This window comes from Macaca fascicularis, chromosome 2, assembly GCF_037993035.2.
Source record: "Macaca fascicularis isolate 582-1 chromosome 2, T2T-MFA8v1.1".
NCBI classification, from domain to species: Eukaryota; Metazoa; Chordata; class Mammalia; order Primates; family Cercopithecidae; genus Macaca; species Macaca fascicularis.
In genome coordinates this window covers 95,434,523-95,458,783 of record NC_088376.1, presented here as the reverse complement: position 1 = coordinate 95,458,783, position 24,261 = coordinate 95,434,523, and the positions used below count along the sequence as shown (strand labels likewise).

At 46.0% G+C, this 24,261-nt stretch overlaps 1 protein-coding gene across 3 annotated transcripts in view; it reads left to right on the top strand.

Annotated features, from left to right (window-relative positions):
- KLHL6 (kelch like family member 6) overlaps window positions 1–24,261 on the top strand; it is a 68,827-nt gene that overhangs the window by 20,765 nt on the left and 23,801 nt on the right. For 2 of the 3 annotated variants that reach the window (XR_012430899.1, XM_005546498.5), the window contains exon 2: window positions 9,731–9,896. The exons of the other annotated variant lie outside the window; for it this stretch is intronic. Coding sequence is in view for 1 of the 2 variants with exons in the window: in XM_005546498.5 (XP_005546555.1) it covers window positions 9,731–9,896 (166 nt within the window). In the remaining variant the exon portion in view is untranslated. The remainder of the gene's footprint in view (window positions 1–9,730; window positions 9,897–24,261) is intronic. 3 annotated transcript variants of the gene reach the window in all.

The following is a 24,261-nucleotide window of genomic DNA, read 5'->3' as shown; positions in this document are numbered from 1 at the left end:
GACTAGAGAGGCGTGCAGCCAGGCCGTGTTTGCGGCATGGCCCGACTTCATGCTGGGAGATTCTTGGGCCTGTGAATATTTTCATGACTGTTGTGGGAGACAAGGTTGCTGGGTCAGGCTCTATTTTGGGGTCGGCACTGACTCACCGCCCAAGTATTGGGCAACTGGTACACTGCTGTGAGATTGTTTCTGCTGTAAAATGAGGATCCTCCTAGCTACCTCTGTTTTACAACAATCTCATGAGAATTGGTGTCTTTCTAGAGAGTGTTTTTATTACACAATATCTTGCATGTATGCCACGGGGTAAGTTGTCAGCAACCAACTAAGCTGTGTTCTCAGAGAGCAAAGTTCAGGCTGGTCCACTGAGCGCTGACACTGAGTTGACCCCCCAAAAATGCCTTGAACTCCTGCTGATTTTCTTGGTTTTTGTGCACTGCTGAGCTCCTGATTCAGAGTCTGAAGCCCTAGGTTCTGGTCCCCATTCTATTGCTGCCAACCCATGGGGACCAAGCTTTGCCCAAGTGTGTCCATAGATCTCCTGGGGGAGCAGCAGGAGGCCTGGGGGAGCAGCAGGAGGCCTGGGAGTTCAGTCTATGAGGAATATGCAGATTTTCCCTTAGTTTCATCTTATCCATGTTCAGCATGGTGGCCATGGCCAAGGGAGTGTATTTAAGTGGCAGAAAACTCGTGAAAATATTTCAAAGGAGACAGAGAAATGCTGGAACTTGGGGAGTCAAGGCTGGTAAAAAGATCCCTGGGGAGAAGGACACTGTCTTGAGGGCACTTTCTTTCTCTTCCATGAACTGAGCTGAGGTGTTTGGGCCCATCTGTACACAGCGCTAGCCCTGTGCTTCCTCTGGATGGATGGTCCACAGCAGTGCAGCAACTCGGACACACAGTTACCTGATACACACCCGGCCAAATGCCGGTGAGATAATGGTTGTGTGTCAGTGTGGTGCTTGGTCCACTTACCCCTTCGTGTCTCCCACCAACCTGCCAAGATTCCTCCGATCTGGTCCAAAATACCTCCCCCGAATGAATGCTGATGAGGTTCCAGGTATCGTGCTAATGCCTTGGTGTACTTCATCTTGCTTATACTTCTGTGCAGCTCACCGAGATGGGGACTATTATTACACCATTTTACAGGTGAGGAAGCTGAGGTTCACTCACTTGTACTAAGTCACACAATGAGTGAGCATCAGAGCCCAGACTAGACACCAGTCCCTCCTCTGCCTGCCAACAGCCAGGTGGCTGCTCTTTTTCCCCTGCCCTCCCCAGGCTCCTGGAAGTCCCTTTGCTTGTGCACATGCAAACTCACACACACACAAAGCCAGACGTGCTGGAGAATTTACCTTCTCGTGGAGGGCCTGTAACCAAAGACAGTCAGGGCGGCCAGAGAGTATCATGGCCCTTGCCTCCTGGTAGGACAACTCAGAAGTGTCTTTTCCAGAGGTCCCTGCGGGATCAGGCTGAAGACACTTTGCATGATTCTTGTCTTGCTGGGCTTCCTCCCCACCTTGTCTTACTCCCCTGCTCCCTTACGTCACTAGCACAGGAGGTCTGCTTCTGGGGAATCCAGATGCCCGGTCAAGCATGGGCTGAGCTGGGGCAGCATGATATCAAGTGACTGTGATTCCAAACAAGAATTCGAGGTCGGGCACAGTGGCCGACGCCTGTAATCCCAGCACTTTGGGATGCTGAGGCAGGTGGATCATGAGGTCAGGAGATCGAGACCATCCTGGCTAACACGGTGAAACCCCGTCTCTACTAAAAATACAAAAAATTAGGCCGGGCGCGGTGGCTCAAGCCTGTAATCCCAGCACTTTGGGAGGCCGAGACGGGCGGATCACGAGGTCAGGAGTTCGAGACCATCCTGGCTAACACGGTGAAACCCCGTCTCTACTAAAAAATACAAAAAAAAAAAAAACTAGCCGGGCGAGGTGGCGGGCGCCTGTAGTCCCGGCTACTCGGGAGGCTGAGGCAGGAGAATGGCGTAAAAACCCGGGAGGCAGAGCTTGCAGTGAGCTGAGATCCGGCCACTGCACTCCAGCCTGGGCGACACAGCGAGACTCCATCTCAAAAAAAAAAAAAAAAAAAAAATACAAAAAATTAGCTGGGCTTGGTGGTGGGCGCCTGTAGTCTCAGCTACTTGGGAGACTGAGGCAGGAAAATGGCGTGAACCCGGGAAGCAGAGCTTGAAGTGAGCCAAGATCGTGCCACTGTACTCCAGCCTGGGAGACAGAGCGAGACTCCGTCGCAAAAAGAATTCGGAAGCCGTGGCTAGGAGTGATGGCCCAATTAAGAGTCCGGATGACCCTAGAGAGCCCAGTAATAAGTCAGATGGGAAACACATTGACTTCATTTAGGTGCTCCTCGGAGTGCAAAGCATTGACTTAGACCATTGGAACATCCCTCCTGCAGACTTGATTATACAGATTCAACCAAATTAACCTCTCACTATCTTAAAGTCACAGTCTAGGTGAAATAACATTTCTAAATGTCATGTTGGTGGACCTCTAGAGATGTGTTGCCTCAATTATGTGAAGCTTATTTGACCCCATGATCACTGTCCACCCTGTCCTGCTGAATTTCCTGTTTCCCATATATTTATTTATATGACATTCATATGGGTGACATTTGCTTTGCTTCCTGAGATGACTGTAGGTCTGGGTGACCCCAACACCTGAGTTCAGAACTGATGGCAAGAACTGCGCTGTCTAATATGGTAGCTACTAGCCACATGTGGCTGTCGGGCATTTGAATTGTGCCTAGTCTGCACTGAGATGCTTTAAGTATAAAATATACATGAGGCTGGGTGCATTGGCTCACACCTGCAATCTTAGCACTTTGGGAGGCCGAGGCAGGCGGATCATGAGGTCAGGAGTTCGAGACCAGCCTGACCAACATGGTGAAACCCCATCTTTGTTAAAAATACAAAAAGTAGCCGGGCATGGTGGCGGGTGCCTGTAGTCCTAGCTACTTAGGAGGCTGAGGCAGGAGAATCGCTTGAACCCAGGAGGCAGAGGCTGTAGCAAGCCAAGATTGCGCCACTGCACTCCAGCCTGGGCAATAGAGAGAGAGTCTGTCTCTCTCTCTCTCTCTCTCTCTCTCTATATATATATATATATATATATATATATATGAGAGACGGTCTTTGAAGACACAGTATGAGAAAAAGTATGTAAGTTATCGCATTAGTAATTTTAAAATATTTCTTTGGTGTTGAAATTATATTTCAGGTATATTTTGGGTTAAATAAGATATGTTATTAAAGTTGACTTTTATCTTTTTCTTTTTACTTTTTAAAAGTCGGAGCCGAGCGTGGTGGGGCTCATGCCTATAATCCCTCACTTTGGGAGACAGGTGGATGGATCGCTTGAGCCCAGGAGTTTGAGAGCAGCCTGGGCAACATGGTGAAATCCCATCTCTACAAACATTGCACAATTAGCTAGACATAGTGGTTCACGCCTGTAGTCTCAGCCACTTGAGAGGCTGAGGCAGGAGGATCACTTGAGCCCTGGAGATGTGGGGACTGCAGTGAGCTGAGATGGCGCCGCTGCACTCCAGCCTGGGCAACAGAGTGAGACTCTGTCTCAAAAAACAAACAAAAAACGTGGTGACTAGAAAATGTAGAATGCTGTAGATGACTCACATTACATTTCTGTTGGGCAGCCTTGCTCTAGACACTCCAACAAAGGGAGGCTTAGAGAGTGATCTTCCAGCTCCTCCAGGGAAGTCCGCTGAGCTGAGAAGCAATCATACGCTGTCTCTGAGAGCAGATTCTTTATAAAATCAGGAGGCAGCGAGGCAAGCCCTACATGACATTGCTTTTAAAGGCTGGTGATGATGGTTCTGCAGACAGCTCTGTGCTGCTGGCCAAGAGGGTTTGTGGCTGAGGAAACTGGCCTGTAAATTGGTCACCTGCTCTGACATCATCACGGCTCCCCCAGCTCCGGGTGGGGATTTCTTCACTTTGCAGAGGCCCCGGAATTCACCTTCGCTCTTTCTTTCTTGTTGTCATATTCTTGTGAGGAGAAAGAGGCCAGCTGAGGGAAAAGAGAAGAGGGGAGGGAAGGAAAGGGTAGGAGGATTACCATTGATTAAAACAAGGACAGAGGGGGAAGGACAGAGAGGGGACGATCTCCTTGGCTAAAACAAAAGATTCAAAAAGTCAGCAAGTCAAGTGTCTAGTGATTTTCTGTATCTCTGTCTCTGTCTCTCTCTCTGGAAGTCTTTTGACTTTTGAATGTTTCTGGGAAGCCATAAGCAGTTACCTTTGTTTTGCAGATTAAGAAAAGGGATAAAAAAACGGATGAGTGGCCAGGCACGGAGGCTCATGCCTGTAATCTTGGCACTTTGGGAGGCTGAGAAGGAGGATCTCTTGAGCCCCAGAGTTCAACACCAGCCTGGGCAACAGAGTGAGACCTTGTTTCCACAAAAATTAAAAAAAATAATAAATAGCTGGGTGTGGGTGCCTATAGTCCCAGCTACTGGGGAGCCTGAGGGAGGAGGGTCACTTGAGGCCAAGAAAAGAAGAAAGAGAGAAAGAGAGAGAGAGAGAGAAGAAAGAAAGAAGGAAAGAAAGAAAGAAAGAAAGAAAGAAAGAAAGAAAGAAAGAAAGAAAGAAAGAAAGAAAGAAAGAAGGAAGGAAGGAAGGAAAGAAAGAAAGAAAGAAAAAGAAAGAAAGAAAGAAAAGAGAGGAAGGAAGGAAAGAAGGAAGGAAAGAAGGAAAGAAAGAAAGGAAGAAAGAAAGAAAGAAAGAAAAAAGAAAAGAAAAGAAAGAAAGAGGGAAGGAAAGAAAGAAAGAAAGAAAAAGGAAGGAAGGAAGGAACTGATGATTGATTTCCAGAGATAAATAGGTGTGGGATAGAGAGCGGGGGCAGGACTTAGGGATGTTATCCCCTCTGTGTTGAGATGGAAGTCCCAGCGTTTGGAATTACATCACCAGAGCTCCACCCAGGGCCTTTGCATTTCAATGACTTGGCTGGGAGATAATGGCTCCCTAAGCTGTTCGTGTGTCTGTAGCTTAGAAAGTCTAGTGACAGATGTTTGGAGACGTTCCCTAGTGGTGTGGCTACTGCCTCAATTATTACATTTTCTGAGAAAAGGCTTTCACATTGTCACCAGCCTCCCAGCTCTTTTTGGGTTCATCTGATACTTGACTCTAGTGGCACCCATCACCTGCAAACAAAAGTGAGAACACATCTGTTTAAAATGTTCTCTTTGAGTCCTGCCTTTGTTCATCAACCTTCAATGACTCACCATTGCTCACTGAGTAAAAACCTAACTCCCTATCCTGCCTTCAGTGCCCTCCACCAGCAGGATGCAGGTTATCTTTCCAGACCATCGTCTCATCCCTATCTCTCATATCCCCTGAGCTCCAACTGAATCACATGTCTGCTAGTTTCTCTACATGCCTCATGCCCTTGCATCTTTATGGCTTTTCTCACTATGCTTGTTACCTAGAAATCCTATCCATAATCTTCACATTTCAGAATTTTCCTTCTCTATGAGTAGCCATTCTTGGCTTCCAAAACACTTTGTAGTTCTCTTATGGCCCTCGTAGACTGTTATTTGGGCATCAATGCCCTTGCTGGGTTGTGAACTACAAGGGTCTAGGGTGGATACAGACTGCCAGTATTAGTCAACTTGGGCTGCCATAACAAAATGCCATGGACTATGTGGCTTAAACAACAGAAATTTTTATTTCCTCACACTTGTGTAGAGTCTACAAGTCTAGCATCAAGTTGCTAGCATGATCTGGTTTCTGGTGAGGGCTCCCTTCCTGGCTTGCAGATGGCCACCTTCTCACTGTGTCCTCACATGGCCTTTTCTCGGTGCATGAGCAGGAGTGGTGGGGTGGGTGTGGAATCTCTCTTTCTGTTCTTATAAGGACACTAATACTATCAAATTGAGATCCACCTTTATGATCTCGTTTCACTTTAATTACCTCCTAAAAATCTTAACTCCTAATACAGTCACATTAGGGGTTAGGGTTTCAACATATGAATTTTGTGGGGCACACAATTCAATCCATGACATTCCATACTTGGCCCCCAAATTCATGTCCTTCTTATATGAAAAATACATTCATTACATCCTAACAGCTTCCCAAGTCTTAATTTATTCCAGCATCAACTCTGAAGTCCAAATTATTGTCTGAATATCATCTAAATCAGATATGGATGAGACTTGAAGTACAATTCATCCTAAAGCAAAATTCCTCACCAGCTGTGAACCCATGGAACAAGACAAGATGTGTTCTTCCAAAATACAAAAATGGGACAAGCGTGGGAAAGACATTCCCATTCCAAAAGGGAGAAATATGAAAGATGGAAGAAGTGAGGTGTCCCAAGAAATTCCAAAACCTAGTGAGATAAATTCCATTAGATTTCCAGGCTTCAGAATAATCCTTTTTGGTTTGATGGTCTTCCCTTCCAGCCCACTGAGGTGGCAGTGTCACCTCCATGGCTGTAGGTGAGAGTCCTCCCAACACCCCCTCCCCCGACTCCCAGGCGTCTGATGGAGGCTGTCTGGCTTCCTGAACTGAGGCAGTGGCCCTAATTATCTCTGAATCACCCTTAGGGTAATTTTTCCCTCTTCTTGAAGAATAGTGCAGGCTGGGCGCAGTGGCTCATGCCTGTAATTCCAGGACTTTGGGAGGCTGAGGTGGGTGGATCACCTGACGTCAGGAGTTTGAGACCAGCCTGGCCAACACAGCGAAACACTATCTCTACTAAAAATACAAAAATTAGCCAGGCGTGGTGGCAAGTGCCTATAATCCCAGCTACTCCAGAGGCTAAGGCAGGAGAATCGCTGGAATTTGGGAGGCAGAGGTTGCAGTGAGCTGAGACGGCGCCACTGCACTCCAGCCTAGGTGACAGGGTGAGACTCTGTCTCAAAAAAAAAAAAAAAAGTGCATGTCCACAGCTGAGTACCTCATTGTTTTTTACTGTCAAATCCAAGAAGTCTGACAGCCTTCCTTCAATTGTCTTGTCTCTTCCCCTTCAGTTCAAACTGGCAGTGTTTCTTTCTGTTCCTATAACTCCATAAGCATTTTATTAAATGATAGTCCAGCCACATTTTTGGTGTTCTCTTCAGAACATGCTTCCTCATTTTTCTTAGAATGGGTAGACTGAGAATTTTCCAACTCTTTAATTTTTGGTTCCCTCTTATCTAAACACTCTTTTTCGAATTCACCCTTCTCCCCTTGCATTTTACTACATGCAGTGGGAGGAACAAAGCTGCTTCTTTCACGCTTTGCTCAGAAGTATCAACAGCTAAATATCCAATTTCATTGTTTGCAAGTTCCACCTCTTGCAAAACAGCAGAACATAGTTTAGTCCAGTCTTCGCCACTTTATAACAAGGATCACTTTTCTTCCGGTTTCCAATACACGTTCCTCATTTCCACTGGAGACTTCACCAGAATGATCTTTAATGCCCATATTTCTGCCAACATTCTATTCATGGCAATTTAGACTTTTTCTAGCTTTCACCTCAGAATTCCTCTAACCCACCCATTACTCAGTTCCAAAGCTGTTTTCACATTTTTTAGGTATTTGTGACAACAGCACCCCATTTCTCAGTGCCAAAACGTGACTTATTCAGCTTGGGTTGCCATAACAAAACACCATCGACCGGATGGATTAACCAACGTACATTTTTTTTCTCACAGTTCTGGATGCTGAAAGTCCGAGATTGGGGTGCTAGCATGGGTGGGCTCTGGTGAAGTCACCTTCCTGGCTTGCAGATGGCCACCTCCTTGCTAAGTCCTCACATGGGGTAGCGTGCACAAGAGAATTCTGGTCTCTCTTCCTCTTCTTATAACATCAGTCCTATCCGATTAGGACACCAACCCTGTGACCTCTTAATTACCTCCTAAAACCCCTATTTCCAAATAGAGTCACACTGGGGGTTAGAGGTTTTGTCTTTTCTTTTCTTTTGAGACATGGCCTTGCCCTGTTGCCCAAACTGGAGTGCAGTGGCGCAATGTCAGCTCACTGCAACCTTCGCCTCCTGGGTTCAAGCGATTAGCCATACCTGGCTAGTTTTTGTATTGTTGTAGAGATGGAGTTTTACCACATTGGCCAGGCTGGTCTCGAACTCCTGACCTCAAGTGATGCACCCACCTTGGCCTCCCAAAGTGCTGGGATTACAGGGATGAGCCCCCATGCCTGGCCCCCACCTACTTTTAATTAATGCATTCCTGCTATATTTTAGGTACCATTTAAGTTTCCAGAACTCCAGAAATTTTTTCAGAGCATGGTTAGGTTACATGCATTTTAAAAATAAATAAAATTCCTCACACATTCCCTGGGAAGGACCAACAGTTTAAATGTCAAAGTCCAAGAAGTATGATAAATTCACATATGAGCCTGGCATGGGGTAAAAAAAAAAAAAAAAAAATTCTCTGTATCTCTCTTTTTTTTAACTTTTATTTTAAGTTCAGGGGTATATGTAGGTTTGTTATATAGGTAAACTTATGTCATGGGGAGTTGTACAGATTATTTCATCACCCAGGTGTTAAGCCTAGTACTCATTAGTTATTTTTCTTGATTCTCTCCCTCTTCCCGCCCTCTACCCTCCGATAGGCCTCAGTGTGTGTTGTTCCCCTCTATGTGTCCATGTGTTCTCATCATTTAGCTCCCACTTATAAGTAAGAACATGAGGTATTTGGTTTTCTGTTCTTGTGTTAGTTTGCTGAGGATAATGGCCCGCAGCTCTGTCCATGTCCCTGTAAAGGACATGATCTCATTCTTTTTTATGGCTGCATAGTATTCCATGATATATATGTACCACAGTTTCTTTATCCAGTCTACCACTGGTGGGCATTTGGGTTGATTCTATGTCTTTGCTATTGTGAATAGTACTGCAATGAACATACACGTGCATGTGTCATTATGGTAGAATGATTTATAGTCCTTTGGGTCCTAATCCTTACAATAAACTTAAAAATAGCTATTAAAATCCCCATTTCAGATGAGAAAACTGAAGGTCATGGAGATTAAATAACATGTCCAGTTCCTGGGTTGGTGGAACTGGTGTTCAAATCCTGGTCCATCCAATGCTATAATAAAACCTACATCCTTTCTATCCTGTTCCCCTGCTGCCAAGGTGGAGGCTAAATATCTGGAAGTCCAGTCTTGGGGAGGGAGCAGGAAAAGCAGACTCCAGAGGTGAGACAGAGTCCTGAAATGAGGGAATTCAAGGCTCCCAGCTGCATCTGGGAACCCGTGGACATTGGGTTCAGCTGCTGGGGTGAGAGGCAGCTACAGGAGCCACTTGCACTTCCGGCAGGTATCTGGGCCTCAGCTGGCCAGGCCAGAATGTGGGACCAGGCTCCAGGCCAGACAAGAGCCAGTGTGAGAATCAGAAGCCCTGTCTGGGTGCTGAGGGGAAAGAAAAGATGAAGCTTGGGGATCCCACAATGCCCTCAGATCAATCACCTGCACTTTGAGCGAATAAAAGCCAATAAAATAGATCTGGGACTGACTTCGGGGATCACGGTCGGGCATGGAGGAGCAGGGCAGTTCAGTTCAGCTTGGTAAGTACTGATGAAATGTCTGATGCGTAGAGGGTGCTTGGAGAACAGAGAGCCACCAACCAGCCCAGGACCTGACCTTGGGAAACCCCCTATTCTGTGAGGGCCAATGAGTCTGAAAGGGGATCTCTTTAGGCCTGGAACCAAGGGTCCCGGTACAATTCATATTCACATATTTCTCTTCCAGGGCCATGTTCTGCAACGATTTAAAGGAAAAGTATGAGAAAAGGATCATTATTAAAGGGGTTGATGCTGAGACCATGCACACTCTCCTGGACTACACGTACACCAGCAAGGCGCTGATCACCAAGCAGAACGTCCAGCGGGTCCTGGAGGCTGCTAACCTCTTCCAGGTGTGTGAACAAACTGGCTCAGTGCTCTTCTCTGAAGCAGGTGAACGCAGTAATTCTCCAGAGGCCAGACCTGGTCTAGCTCCCAGGACTGTACCTGCAACATGGACACAAACACACACACACACACACACGCACACACACACACACACACACACACCCCTGGCTGGGCTTGTGCTTACTCGAAAGTTAGAAGATGCTCTTTTGGATAATTTCTGAGAGGTGGTGAGATAGGGCATTGACTCCTCAATAAGATGAAGACAGGGGAGCTTTGTGCCTAGAACCTACGCATGGGTCCTGACACCAAGAACAATGAGTACAACTTGCAGAAGCTTAATTGGAGCCAGTGGCTCTTCTGTGGTTTGGGGTTACTGATGTCTCCTGGTTTCATCGAGGGTGGTGTTTATGTTTCTGTTTTCTGTTCTCCTTTCAGTTTTGGGTGGCTTTTCAAAAGAGCTACAAAAACTTTTTAAATAGTAAAGACTACAATCTTTTGTCATGTATGCTTCAGATATTTTCCTACTAGTTACTTGACTCATCATTTTAAAATATAGCTTTTTTAATGTACAAAAGTTTAAAACTAGTATTTAGTCATAGCTATTGGTCATTTCCTGGAAGACTTTTGTCTTTGGTGTGCATTTTTAGCCTTTCCCTTGCTTGATCATATCCTTATTCAATTTCATTGTCTTGTTATGTTTACAACTTTAATATCCTTTTTTTTTTTCAGACAGAATCTCACTGTGACGCCCAGGCTGGAGTGCAATGGCGCCATCTTGGCCCCCTGCAACCTCCGCCTCCTGGGTTTTAGTGATTCTCCTGCCCTAGCCTCCTGAGTAGCTGGGACTACAGGCGCATGCCATCATGCCCAGATGATATTTGTATTTTTAGTAGAGACGGAGTTTCACCATATTGGCCAGGCTGATCTCGAACTCCTGACCTCAAGTGATCTGTCTGCCTCGGCCTCCCAAAGTGCTGGGATTACAGGCATGAGCCATTGTGCCCGGCCAACTTTAATATACTTAGAATCACTTGGCATAAAGTATTTTTCTCCATTCCCCCACTCCCTGCCTCATTTTTTATTTTCTCTCAAGTGATGAACTTCCATAGGGATGTTGGTTTTAATGAGAAAAGTGGGAGAGGACAGACATGGTGCAGAGACAGAGTGAGCTTTATCTGTTGTTGATTTCCCTATTCTGGTAAGCCCTCGCCTCAAAAAATCCCAAATATCTTTTACTTTCTGGGCAAAAATTAGTAAGTTTCTTTCTGAAGCGATTGTACTCAGTTTCCTTATGAGCGTCAATTCTTACGAAAATAAGAGAAGATTGCTGTGGGCTTCCAACTATCTGTTTAACCCACTGATTTCTGTTGACTCTGGGTTACTTGCTATGACGTCTCAGATAGAGAAAACTGGGGTCATTTTCAGGTTTCAAGGCATCATAAGGGACAAAAGTTTATAGGTTGTTGAAATAACTCTGTGGTTTGTAAAAATTATTTATTTATTTATTTATTTATGATGGAGTTTCGCTCTTGTTGCCCAGGCTGGAGTCCAATGGCACAATCTTGTCACACCACAACCTCTACCTCCTGGGTTCAAGCAATTCTCCTGCCTCAGCCTCCCGAGTAGCTGGGATTACAGGCATGCGCCACCATGCCCAGCTAATTTTTTTTGTATTTTTAGTAGAGACGGGGTTTCACCATGGTCTCGAACTCCCAACATCAGGTGATCTGCCTGACTCGGCCTCCCAAAGTGCTGGGATTACAGGCATGAGCCACCACACCCAGCGAAAATTTATTTATTCTTTTGAATGGATAAAACATACTCCCATTCCAAATTCAGAAATCTGGAAGGGAAGCCATGACACGCTGCCTGTTTGCAGTGTCCTGCTGCTCTTCACATTCCATGCATATAGCAGTCTGTCTGTGCATAGCACTCCCACTCAGGCCTCCATTTTTTTTAACACAACGTAGTCACACTATACATCCCATTTTGCCTCTTACTAGTTTTACTTCACACTGTATTTTGGGATTGCCACAGGTCTGCGCGTGGAAACTACCTTGTTCTTCCCAATGGCAGCATAATATGGTTGGGGTCACATTAGCTGTGACACATGTCCAGTTATTGGTAATGATCTCTTATAAGGCAGAGTGGCAGAGTGGAAAGAACACGGGCAGGCAGACCTGGGTTTAAGCCCTGGGTCAGTCACTTATTTGCTATGTGGCTGTGGACCACTTCCTTAAATTTTCTGAGATTCAGATTTTTCATTTGTAAAACTAGGCTGATAAACATCCCACCTTCCAGGGAGCGTTATTATGAGATTAGATGAGATGATGTTTTTAAGATACAGCATACTTCCAAGAATGGAATTTTCTTCCCATCAGTTGTGTGGTTTTTACTTTACTTTGGATAGTTTGTGCCTTGGATAAACGGGGCTGACACTGAGCTATGAGAACATTTCCTTAAGGCATTCCTAAATATTTGCCCCCCACTGCCCCCCCATTAGGATTGTAAGAGACCATGTTTAAAAATGTTTTTGTTTTTTTTTTCTTTTTGAGAGACTCTTGCTGTGTTGCCCAGGCTGGAGCGCAATGGCACAATCTCAGCTCACTGCAACCTCCTGGGTTCAAGCAACTCTCCTGCCTCAGCCTCCTGAGTAGCTGGGATTACAGGCGTGTGTTACCGCTCCTGGTTAATTTTTGTATTTTTAGTAGAGACGGGGTTTCACCATGTTGGTCAGGCTGGTCTCAAACTCCTGACCTCGTGATCCGCCCCTCTTGGCCTCCCAAAGTGCTGGGATTACAGGTGTAAGCCACCGTGCCTGACCAAAAGTTTTTTTATCATGTTCATAGGATACATGATTAGAACGATGAAACAAATCGGTGCTTTATTTTAATTAACTCAGGGTTATAGGTAGAGAAAAGTGTGCCAGTGATGGCATTTTATCTGGTCCTTTTAGAACATCTGCAGAAGCCCGTACCGCCTCTGTGGGACTGAAATGAACAGGAATCAGATTATCCCGGTGCTCCCCGCCCCACCCAGTAATAAACATTTCTTAATTTTCACACCATCGGTGTGACTCAGCTGCTCTCAGTGTCTTCCTGTTACCCACCAATTGCTTCTCTCCCAGAATTTCCTGGTCCATGAAGAGACAATCTGATGACCAAGCCAATCAGCTCTATCGCTGTTGGGAAGAGCTTTTCCTACCAGGCCAGGCAACGTCATGAGCTTCTGGCCAGTTTACAGCGTGAGTGCCTTGGGTTTACAGACCAATCAGCGATGCCATGAAACAAGACAGTTTCTTTTAGGAGGAAACCTTGAGTATGGCAGGTACTGATTGATCTGCCCACTAGAGGAACTTTGCAGTCATCTGGCCATAATGTATTGGCCAATCATGAGGAGAAACACATTTTCCCCAACTAGCTTTTGGAAAGGTAAAAGTAAGAGAAGCATCTAAGAGGAAAGGCCCAAGGGACCTGTTCCCACATTAGGTGGGATCTTTGAAATGAATGCTACCCAGCAGGGGCTCTAGAGAAGCCAAGGGCCTCCCTTTCCTTAACTGGACCATCAGGCTTCTGAGTCATAGGTAAGCAAGCCAGCCCCAAACTGTGAACCTGAGACAATGACTGTAAGGACTTGGCAAAATTTTTCCGTCTTGAAGGAGAATGATTTCTCAATCAGGGCACTGACATGTTTGTTTGAGAAGTTTGCCATGTTTGTTACTTTCATTTTTATTATTAAAAACTCATGAGGCTGGGCACAGTGGCTCACGCCTATAATCCCAGCACTTTGGGAGGCCGAGACTGGTGGATCACCTGATGTCAGGAGTTCCGGACCAGCCCGGCCAACATGATGAAACCCTGTCTCTACTAAACATACAAAAAATTAGCCAGGTGTGGTGGCAGGCGCCTGTAATCCCAGCTACTCAGGAGGCTGAGGCAGGAGAATCTCTTGAACCTGGAAGGGGGAGGTTGCAGTGAGCTGAAATCACGCCACTGCACTCCAGCCTGGGCAACAGAGTGAAACTCCATTTAAAACAAAAAACAAAACAAAACAAAACACCTCATGGCATGTAACCAAATATCTCCTGTACCCCAAAAACTTATGGAAAAAAACCCCACAACTCATGGAAGAGTAAAGGATTGGGAGCTTATCTGCAGGCAGCAAGAAGATGTGAGGTCAGGGAGACCATCCTCACCCTGCATTTGATCTGGGATGGAAGGATCCCTATGGTACATAACAGTTGGTTAGAAGCAGCAACTTAGGAGAAGAAAACCAGGCTGAGTCCTGTGGCCAAAGTGAGGAAAAACGGGGGATGCTGGGGTGGGAGCTTGGTCATTTGGCCTGGGCCTAAGAAGAGCCCATGAGGGGCCCCCACATTACCCTCTGGGGCGGAGACCTGGTGGCAGTTAGAGAAGACTTTGGTGAAGGTCCCAGTGTTGCCCAGGCTGGAGTGCAGTGGCACCATCTCGGCTCGCTGCAACCTCTGCCTCCTGGGTTCAAGCGATTCTTCTGCCTCAGCCTCCTGAGTAGCTGGTAGTACAGGCATGTGCCACCACACCCAGCTAATTTTTGCATTTTTATTAGAGACAGGGTTTCACCATGTTGGCCAGGCTCGTCTCGAACTCCTGACCTCAGGTGATCCACCTGGCTTGGCCTTCCAAAATGCTGGGATTACAGACCTGAGCCACCGTGCCCAGCCGGTAGTGACTATTTTGCCTGAACCACATTGTTTAAAGTCATGTAGGTCTGGCCAGGCACGGTGACTCATGCATGTAATCCCAGAACTTTGGGAGGCGGAGGCGGGCAGATCACCTGAGGTCAGGAGTTCGAGACCAGCCTGACTAACATGATGAAACCCCCGTCTCTGCTAAAAATACAAAAATTAGCCAGGTGTAGTGGCTGGCGCCTGTTGTTCCAGCTACTTGGGAGGCTGAGGCAGGAGAATCGCTTGAACCCAGGAGGTGGAGGTTGCACCATTGCACTCCAGCCTAGGTGACAGAGTGAGACTCCATCTCAAAAAAAAAAAAAAAAAAAAATTAAGGTAGGTCTTTTTACCCGCAATGTATAGATGAGGGGCATAAAATTCATTAATGTTAAGGAAATGCTCAAGTCTTCACAGCTAGTAAGAGGGGAGCCTGGATTTGACTCCTGTGGTCCTGTGCGTAGCCTGTGTGTTCTCCACTACACATGCTCTGTCCATGCCTCAGAGTGATGCCTGAAACAAGCCATCATCCTGAAGGCAGCTAGGGCCTCCAGGAAGGGTGTCCTCAGGCAGGACTGCCCAGTGCAATGTTCTGAGAACCAGCAGTGCTCCGTGAGAGTGTGTCGGGGGCAAGACTGGCCCAGCACCCTCTGGGGAAGCTTGGACGCTTGGGGCCACCTGTCGGGGAAAGAAAGAGAGATCAGACTGTTACTGTGTCTGTGTAGAAAGAAGAAGACATAAGAAACTCCATTTTATTCTGTACTATGAAAAATTATTCTGCCTTGGGATGCTATTCATCTGTAACCCTAGCCCCAAACCAGTGCTCGCAGAAACATGTGCTGTGTTGACTCAGGGTTTAATGGATTTAGGGCTGTGCAGGATGTGCTTTGTTAAAAATTTGTTTGCGGCCGGGCGTGGTGGCTCAAGCCTGTAATCCCAGCACTTTGGGAGGCCAAGATGGGTGGATCACGAGGTCAGGAGATCGAGACCATCCTGGCTAACACGGTGAAACCCCGTCTCTACTAAAAAATACAAAAAAAATACTAGCCAGGCGAGGTGGCGGGCGCCTGTAGTCCCAGCTACTCGGGAGGCTGAGGCAGGAGAATGGCGTGAACCGGAGAGGCGGAGCTTGCAGTGAGCTGAGATTCGGCCACTGCACTCCAGCCTGGGCGACAGAGCGAGACTCCGTCTCAAAAAAAAAAAAAAAAGTTTGTTTGCAGGCAGTGTGCTTGGTAAAAGTCATCGCCATTCTTCAGTCTCAAGAGTACCCAGGGACAAAATGCACTGCGGAAGTTCACAGGGACCTCTGCTCAAGAAAGCCTGGGTATTGTCCAAGGTTTCTCCCCACTGAGACAGCCTGAGATATGGCCTTGTGGGAAGGGAAAGACTTGACCGTCCCTCAGCCGGACACTTGTAAAGTGTCTGTGCTGAGGAGGATTAGTGAAAGAGGAAGACCTCTTTGCAGTTGAGATAAGAGGAAGGCATCTGTCTCCTGCTCGTCCCTGGGAATGGAATGTCTCGGTGTAAAACCCAATCGTACATTCTAATTACTGAGATAGGAGAAAACCGCCTTATAGCTGGAGGTGATATATGCTGGCAACTGTACTGCTCTTTACTACACTGAGATGCTTGTGTAAAGTCAAACATAAATCTGGCCTACGTACACATCAAGGCACAGCACCTTTCCTTAAACTTATTTATGACACAGAGACCTTTCTCACATGTTTTCCTGCTGACCCTCTCCTCACCATTACCTTATAGTCCTGCCACATCCCCTTCCCCGAGATAGTAAAGATAGTGATCAATAAATACTAAGGAAACTCAGAGACCAGTGCTGGCGCGGGTCCTCCGTATGCTGAGCGCCCGTCACCTGGGCCCACTGTTCTCTCTCTATACTTTGTCTCTGTGTCTTATTTCTTTTCTCAGTCTCTCATCCCACCTGATGAGAAATACTCACAGGTGTGGAGGAGCTGGCCCCCTTCACCACCAAGTGTCCCCAGAATGAGTCTGCTGCTGGCTATTTAATATCTTTTGTCTTTAAATTTCTCCGTGTTTGATCTCAATTGTTTATGCTTTTATTTGTAGGTATAACTTGCATTTAGTAAAATGTGTACTTCTTAAAGTGCTTCCAGTTTGATGAATTTTTACATGTGTATTTCACCATTCTACCATCAGTCTGATCAAGACTGACAACAGCCCTGGCATCCCAGCACTCTCCTTCGCAGCCTCCCTAGCCAGTCCTTTCCCATGCTAACTACTGCTCTAACATCTCTTGCCATGGGTTAGTTTTGCCTGCTTTTGAATTTCATATTGTTCTTTTTGAGTCTTAACTAATATAGAGGGTCTGAATCTTAGGCTACAAACTCAAGTGTGCCGAAAAGAATGTGATTTAACCTATTATTTTTCTGTTTTCTGGGTTTTTTTTTTTTTTTTTTTATACAGGGCCTTGGTGTGTCACCTAGGCTGGAGTGTGGTGGCACAATCATAGCTCACTACAACCTTAAACTCCCAGGCTCAAGAGATCTTCCTACCTCAGCCTCTCAAGTAGCTGGGAATATAGCCATGCACCACTATGCCTGGCTTATTATTATTATTATTATTATTATTATTATTATTATTTAGAGACAAAATCTCACTCTGTTGCCCAGGCTGGTCTCGAACTCATTGCCTCAAACAATCCTCCTGTCTCACTCTCCCAAAGTGCTGGAATTACAGGCATGAGCCACTGTGGTCGCCCAAACCTGTTATTTTTCTATCATTGAACTTAATTTCTATCCTGAGCTCTCATTCTACCAGTGGCAGAAATCATAGTTAATGACACAGGAAAGTTTAATCAATTCAGGATTCGGGTTGCTTACATAGTTCCAGGGGACATTTATACAGTGCTGGGCATTGAAAAAAGAGGCATCTGTCCTGGGCTTACCATGGTCATTTGCATTATTGGTCCATGTGGCACCCACTGGAGCACCTGTGTTCCCATCAGTCTCTCTCTGAGTTTTCATTCCTTTCTCACTGACATCAACAAGTCCCCAGTCCTACCTGATTCTGGTCATTGGTCCTTGCAGGCCACTTAGCATTCTCTCTGTCCTGTTTGCAAAGCCTCTTCAGGTCTGCCAATCCTCTCAGCTACATCTGTGCCCCTCTCAAGACACAAGACACTTTCATTCGCTCTCCTTTACAAATCCAGAGCTATAGGGGATGTGGAGCAACTGCCATAGGGCCCCTTTGTCTGGAAACAACACACTCTCATCTCATCTGTTACCGCCATACTGGACTGCTGCTTTTCTTTCTTTCTTTTTTTTTTTTTTTAATTATACTTTATGTTCTAGGGTACATGTGCACAACGTGCAGGTTTGTTACACATGTATACATGTGCCATGTTGGTTTGCTACACCCATTAACTCGTCATTTACATTAGGTATATCTCCTAATGCTATCCCTCCCCCCTCCCCCAACCCCACAATAGGCCCCAGTGTGTGATGTTCCCCTTCCTGTGTCCAAGTGATCTCATTGTTCGATTCCCACCTATGAGTGAGAACATGCGGTATTTGGTTTTCTGTTCTTGCGATAGTTTGCTGAGAATGATGGTTTCCAGCTGCATCCATGTCCCTGCAAAGGACACGAATTCATCCTTTTTTATGGCTGCATAGTATTCCATGATGTATATGCTGCTTTTCTGCTTTCAACTCTGCGATCAAGGCACACATTCTTTTGTTCTCAGATTCACAACCTATGAGGGACTTTTAGCATCCCCCTCACTCTGGAGATTTGGCCTGGGATGGGAAGTGAGGCATCATCTCGGGAACCCACCCCTGCTTCTCACTCTTTTGTTAGACAATCTCTTTCTTGTCTCTCTTCCTTGCCTGGGAATCTTTATTGCCTCCGGGGTGGGAAAAGCTGACTCTTGCTTTGTCATCCATTCTTCCGTGTCTCCTGTTTTGGTCTAAACTTGGTGCTCAGACTCTTTAGCACTCTGGCTTTTGAGGCTGGAAGGGCTAGATTCTTACCACTAACTGGTATTTCTTTCAAAACCACTTCTCTAGTTTAAGTTCTGAAAGTCTATTTAGAAACTCAAAAGCCAAGAATTATCTTCTTTTGCCTGCTTTATCACCCCTTCCCTAAGTAAGTCTGTGCTCCGTTGCCGCCTATAGGTTGTAAAATACAGGAAGTGGGGTGTGGGGTTTTAATTGTAATGAAAATCCATATTGCTACCAGATTCTGACTTTAAGTGCTCCCTACCTACCACAAATTACTAAGCATGTTCTAAGTGCAAGGTGTTTTGTGAGAAGCTGTCAGGAGAAAATAAAGATTAAAAATGTGGAGTACAGGTCACATTTATGTAGCAGTTTTGTCCCCTACATATCCCATTTGATGTTGACGATGACTTTGTGGGCGAGCAGGCCAGGTAGAACCCTCACAATGAGCCTGCAAGGTGGGTTTTATGTTCTCAGCACTTTCCAGATGAGAAAACTAGCTGAGAGAGAGAGAGAGAGAGAGAGAGAGAGAGAGAGAGAGAGAGAGAGAGAGAGAGAGAGAGAGGTGGAGCTATGGGTGGAGTTTTCAAGTAAACCCAGAACTTCCGACTCCATATATCCACTTCCCTCCACTATCCCTGAAAGATTCTCAATGAGCCTTTAGGCCATTGGAGAAAACAAGCAGAACCCAAGGCAGAAAGGAGCGGACACTGAATTGGACTTCATAGGATGGGTGCCAGTAGGATCGGGAGAAAAGTATTCCAGGCAGAAAGAACCTGGAAGTAGACTTGTTTCAGCCTTCCCTACCCACCACCCCACCTATTGCAGCTGCCTGAGTTCATGGGGCTGCTTCTCTGCACTTGGCTTCTGCTTCCATTCCTGCTGCTGTGCCCTACACACACACGCGCACGCGCACACACACACACACACCCCACACCACACCCTGAGCATCAACCATGTCCCAGAGGCAATCATTCTACTTCATCTTTACAACAGTGTTTCTCCCTGGTCCTTTCCTCGTCCCTGGGCTGCATCACTGAGCCCCAGCCATGCCACTTGCCCCTTGAATATGTGGGTCACATGTATTACCTGTTGTGCCCTGCTAGCCTGCTGGGGCCACCACCGTCTTCTCTGGAAACTCAGGGGCTGTTTGCTGCTTGAATCTTGACTAAGCTTGCCACACTGATGGTCTTTTCCCCAGTCCATTTCCATAGTTGCCTCAGTCCTCCCACATCTGCCCTGCCTTAGTGAGCAGGTCTTTTGCAGTCTTAGTTCCTTCCTTTTCTGCCCACTCCATGAGGCTTCCAGGAACCAGCAGATTTCTCAGCCAAGTCTAGAGCAAGGACTGAAAGGAGGGGCAAAGGGAGCAGAGGATGTCCCTCCTGGGGGGCTGTGAGGCATACTGCCACGGGATTGGAGCTGGAGCATCTCCCGGGAGAGGGGAAGAGAGGTAAGGATGGAAGATTAGAATCAATGGTAATTCACAAATTTTTAGCATGAAGACCCCTTTTAAACACCAATACAGACCTCACTGGAGAGGAGCTTTACTTTTAGTATCTATTGCTGGAGAAGAAAAGTTTTGACAAAAAACTTACAATTGTCTGGGCACAGTGGCTCACACCTATAATCCCAGCACTTTGGGAGGCCAAGGGAGGCAGATCACTTGAAGTTGGGAGTTCAAGGCCAGTCTGGTCAACATAGCAAAATGCTGTGTCTACTAAAAATATTATATAAAAATTAGCTGGACGTGGTGGTGCGAGCCTATAATTCCAGCTACTCGGGAGGCTGAGGAACGAGAATCACTTGAACCTGGGAGGTGAAGGTTGCAGTGAGTTGAGATTGCACCATGCACTCCAGCCTTGTTGACAGTGTGAGACTCTGTCTCGAAAAACAACAACAACAAAAATTACAATGAATTCAGAAACGCTTTGAAATAAATTTAAAGTTTATTAATCTCATCACACCTTCACACATGCTGACTTGTCGGAGCTGAAGGTAAGAATATCAATGTCTTTATAGAATAACTCCAAGGCCATTTGGACACCATGGTCAATGGAATTGCTGATGTGGACTAAAATAGGACTTCAGTGATTCTGAAGTGGATTTGAAGGCACCCTGAGGGAGATGTGGAGTCACATGGGTGAAGTCCCCTAGGACCTCAGATTTTGAAGACCATCAAGGAGAAGCAGAGGTGGGCAGTGGAGATGAGGAACAGGCAGTGCATTCTCTTGGAGGCAGACACAAACACTTCTCGTGGGAACTGCAGCCATGTCTCAAGTGGTTTCTTTGATTGTATTTTTAGTCTCCCTGTTTGAGAGTCACGTGGCTGGCTGCAACCTTTTGCTCACATGTCCCCCCCAAACAGGAAGTTGGCTGTCTTTTGCCATTATCTGTCATCTCTCAGCTCTAACAAACAAGTTCATGTGTCATCAGCACAGGCCGAGGCAGAAAATTTACCCTGAAGTCTTGAATAATCTTGAATGTGAAGAAGCAGAAGCATATTTAAAAGAAACCCATTTCTGGTTCCCATGATTGCCCTGTACATCATCAGTTTCCCAGCCATTGGTTGGGATCACGTGATGCTGCCCTACACCCCCTCACACCCAAAAGTGTTTATTGAAGTATATTTTGGAGGAAATTAGGCAACTTGGAGATTCCCCACCTGCCCCTGTCCTCATAAAGCCTCTTCAGACTCTCCTTGCATTTTGTTAGCTCAACAATGCAACAAGCTACAAAGGCAGCGCAATGCTGCCTGGAGCATCACCTGTACCGCCTCCTAGCGGTGTGAACTTGCATAGCTCTTTGGATTCTCTATTTACTCCTCTATGCAAATGCTAATTATAACACCTTCCCTTTTTTTACCTGTTAGATACAATACACTTGTTAAAAAATAAAATCTATTTGTTAAGTGAAATAATGACTGGGAACGTGTCTAGCTCAGATCTGGGTGCATAGTAAGTGATAAATATGTCCTTCCTCTGTCGCTCTTTCTCTTCTTTTTCCAGACTTTGTGGTAGATGCTGCTAGGAATAAATACCCAACTATGACCTAGAAGCTGCTTTGAGATGCTTGTCTCAACTGACCCTAGTACTTTTTGTGCTCCACAAAAGGGGCAAGCGAGGTGCCCAGTGGAGCACAGAGGAGGGAGGGATTCCATGTTGGGGAACAGGAGATGCCATCAAGGAAGAAGTAGCTTTTAAGAATGAACTTCATGAATAGGTAGGATTTCTCTACAAATTCTTCTTTTCCTTTTTATTTTATTTTAGTTTTTTAGAGACAGAGTCTTGCTCCGTTACCCAGGCTAGAGTACAGTGGTGTGATCATGGCTCACTGCAACCTTGAACTCCCAGGCTCAGGTGATCCTCCCTCCTCAGCTTCCCAAGTAGCTGAGACTACAAGCATGGGACACCACGCCAGGCTAATTTTTGCATGTTTTGTAAAGATGAGGTCTCACGATGTTGCTCAGGCTGGTCTTGAAATCCTGGGCTCAATCGATTCTCTTACCTTGGCCTCCCAAAGTACTATGATTACAGGCTTAAGCCATTGTGCCCAGCCCTTAAGCCAGTATTGACTCAGAATTTTAAATGTCCAGAGATGGGGTTCCAAGCACAGTCTAGTCAGGACTCTGGCTCTCTTCCTCTCTGGCTCTTTTGACTTGGCTTTCCCTCTTGTGTTGGTTTTGTCCTCAGGTGGATGGATAACAGGGAGTAACTCACCTGTCCCCTGCCAACTGAGTTCCCAGAAAAATGCCACATGTGCAAATGTTCACATACTATTGTAGAGGTTCACAGATTTTCTGGATCCATCCATTGATCCCAGGTGTAATAATTCTGAATCAAGCAAATAGACCTAGCCGGGTGCTGTGGCTCATGCCCGTAATCCCAGCACGTTGGGAGGCTGAGGCGGGCAGATCACCTGAAGTCAGAAGTTCAAGACCAGAATGGCCAACATGGTGAAACCCCGTCTCTATTAAAATACAAAAAATTTAGCTGGGTGTGGTGGCGTGCCCCTGTAGTCCCAGCTGCTTGGGAGGCTGAGGCAGGAGAATCTCTTGAACCCAGGAGGCAGAGGTTGCAATGAGCCGAGATCGTGCCACTATACTCCAACCTAGGCAATGAGTGAGACTCCATCTCAAAAAAAAAAAAAAATTAAATTACATTAAATTAAACAAAAAGACAAAGAAAACAGCCCTATGTGAATAGTCATGGCTGTAATATTCATGTCTTCCTCCTTATTGAGGTAAACTTTCAGGGGGATTTCTCTGTTGAAAATGGGGTGAGCTCTCCTGAGTCTTTCCTTAACAAGTTGGGCTCTGGAGTCTGACTTGTCTGGGTGAGGTGCATAGAATCATAACAGATGGTGATGATGGGGAAAGGCAGCTCAGGCCGAGGGGTGGCAGGAGCGTGGAAAGGCACTGCCACAGGGAGGCTTCAGGACTACTTGGAGAAGTGAGGAGATGGATGCGGTTGTGGTTGGGGTTCTGTCAGGGAGGGTCCTGGTGATGACTGACAGCCAGATTGTGGAAGATTGAAGGGGTGGAAGTAGGACTGTCTTTGGTTTCAGGCAGTGGAGTCCCTGGACTCTGGTCCATAGCATTTATCTCAAATGTCCTTTCACACTCCGTGTTGTATTATTTGGTTAGCGTCTGCTGCCTCCGCTGGTCCGTTGGCTTCAATGAGCACAGGCACTTTGTCTCTGCTCACCTCTGTACACCCACCACTAGTTGGGAGCCTCCTACATAATATTAATAGATGCTTGCAGCCATAAAAAAGGATGAGTTCATGTCCTTTGCAGGGACATGGATGAAGCTGGAAGCCATCATTCTCAACAAACTAATACAGGAACAGAAAACCAAACACCGCATGTTTTCACTCATAAGTGGGAGTTGAACAATGAGAACACATGGACACAGGGAGGGGAACATCACACACCAGGGCCTGTCTGGTGGTGGGGGGCAAGGGGAGAAAGAGTATTAGGACAAATACCTAACGTGTGCGGGGCTTAAAACCTAGATGACGGGTTGATGGGTGCAGCAAACCATGGCACACGTGTACCTATGTGACAAACCTGTACGTTCTGTACATGTATCCCAGAACTTAAAGTAAAATAAAAAAAAAATACATGCTCAATTCACATTCGGTCCATACACAGGTAGCTGGATGGATGAATTGCCAGGTGGAGTGAAGAGAGACAAGTTTAGATCAATGTTTCTTCTAACAAGTGTGAGCTTCGGTACTTGATTTGATTCTCCTCTGCGGTTTCCTTCTTTGCTCATCAACAGCCATTAAGCAGGAACAGGAATTGACATCTCGTTGGCTAGTCCTTCCTGTGTCGGGGCAGATCAGGTCATCTGAGCTACCCAGTGACGTGTGCAAATGACATTTGGCATCTGCCAAGCCTCTGTCTCCCACATACATTATGTGACCTGGAGCAGCTTGAAATAGTATAAAAAACATGCATTTTTGGAATCAGAGATGACTGGTTCAAACTTTGCTTCTATCCTTCATTAACTGTAAGTCTCTGAGGAAATTTCTTCTCTGAATCTGGTTTCCTCAGGGATGATAATAAACACCTCCTTTATGGCGTTGTGGTGGGGATTGAGTAACTCTTATAGTTAGTATGGCCTATAGTAAGCACTCTTTTAGTGCTTACTTTTTATTTTCTCATTGAGTCCTTTAAAAATCACAATAATGT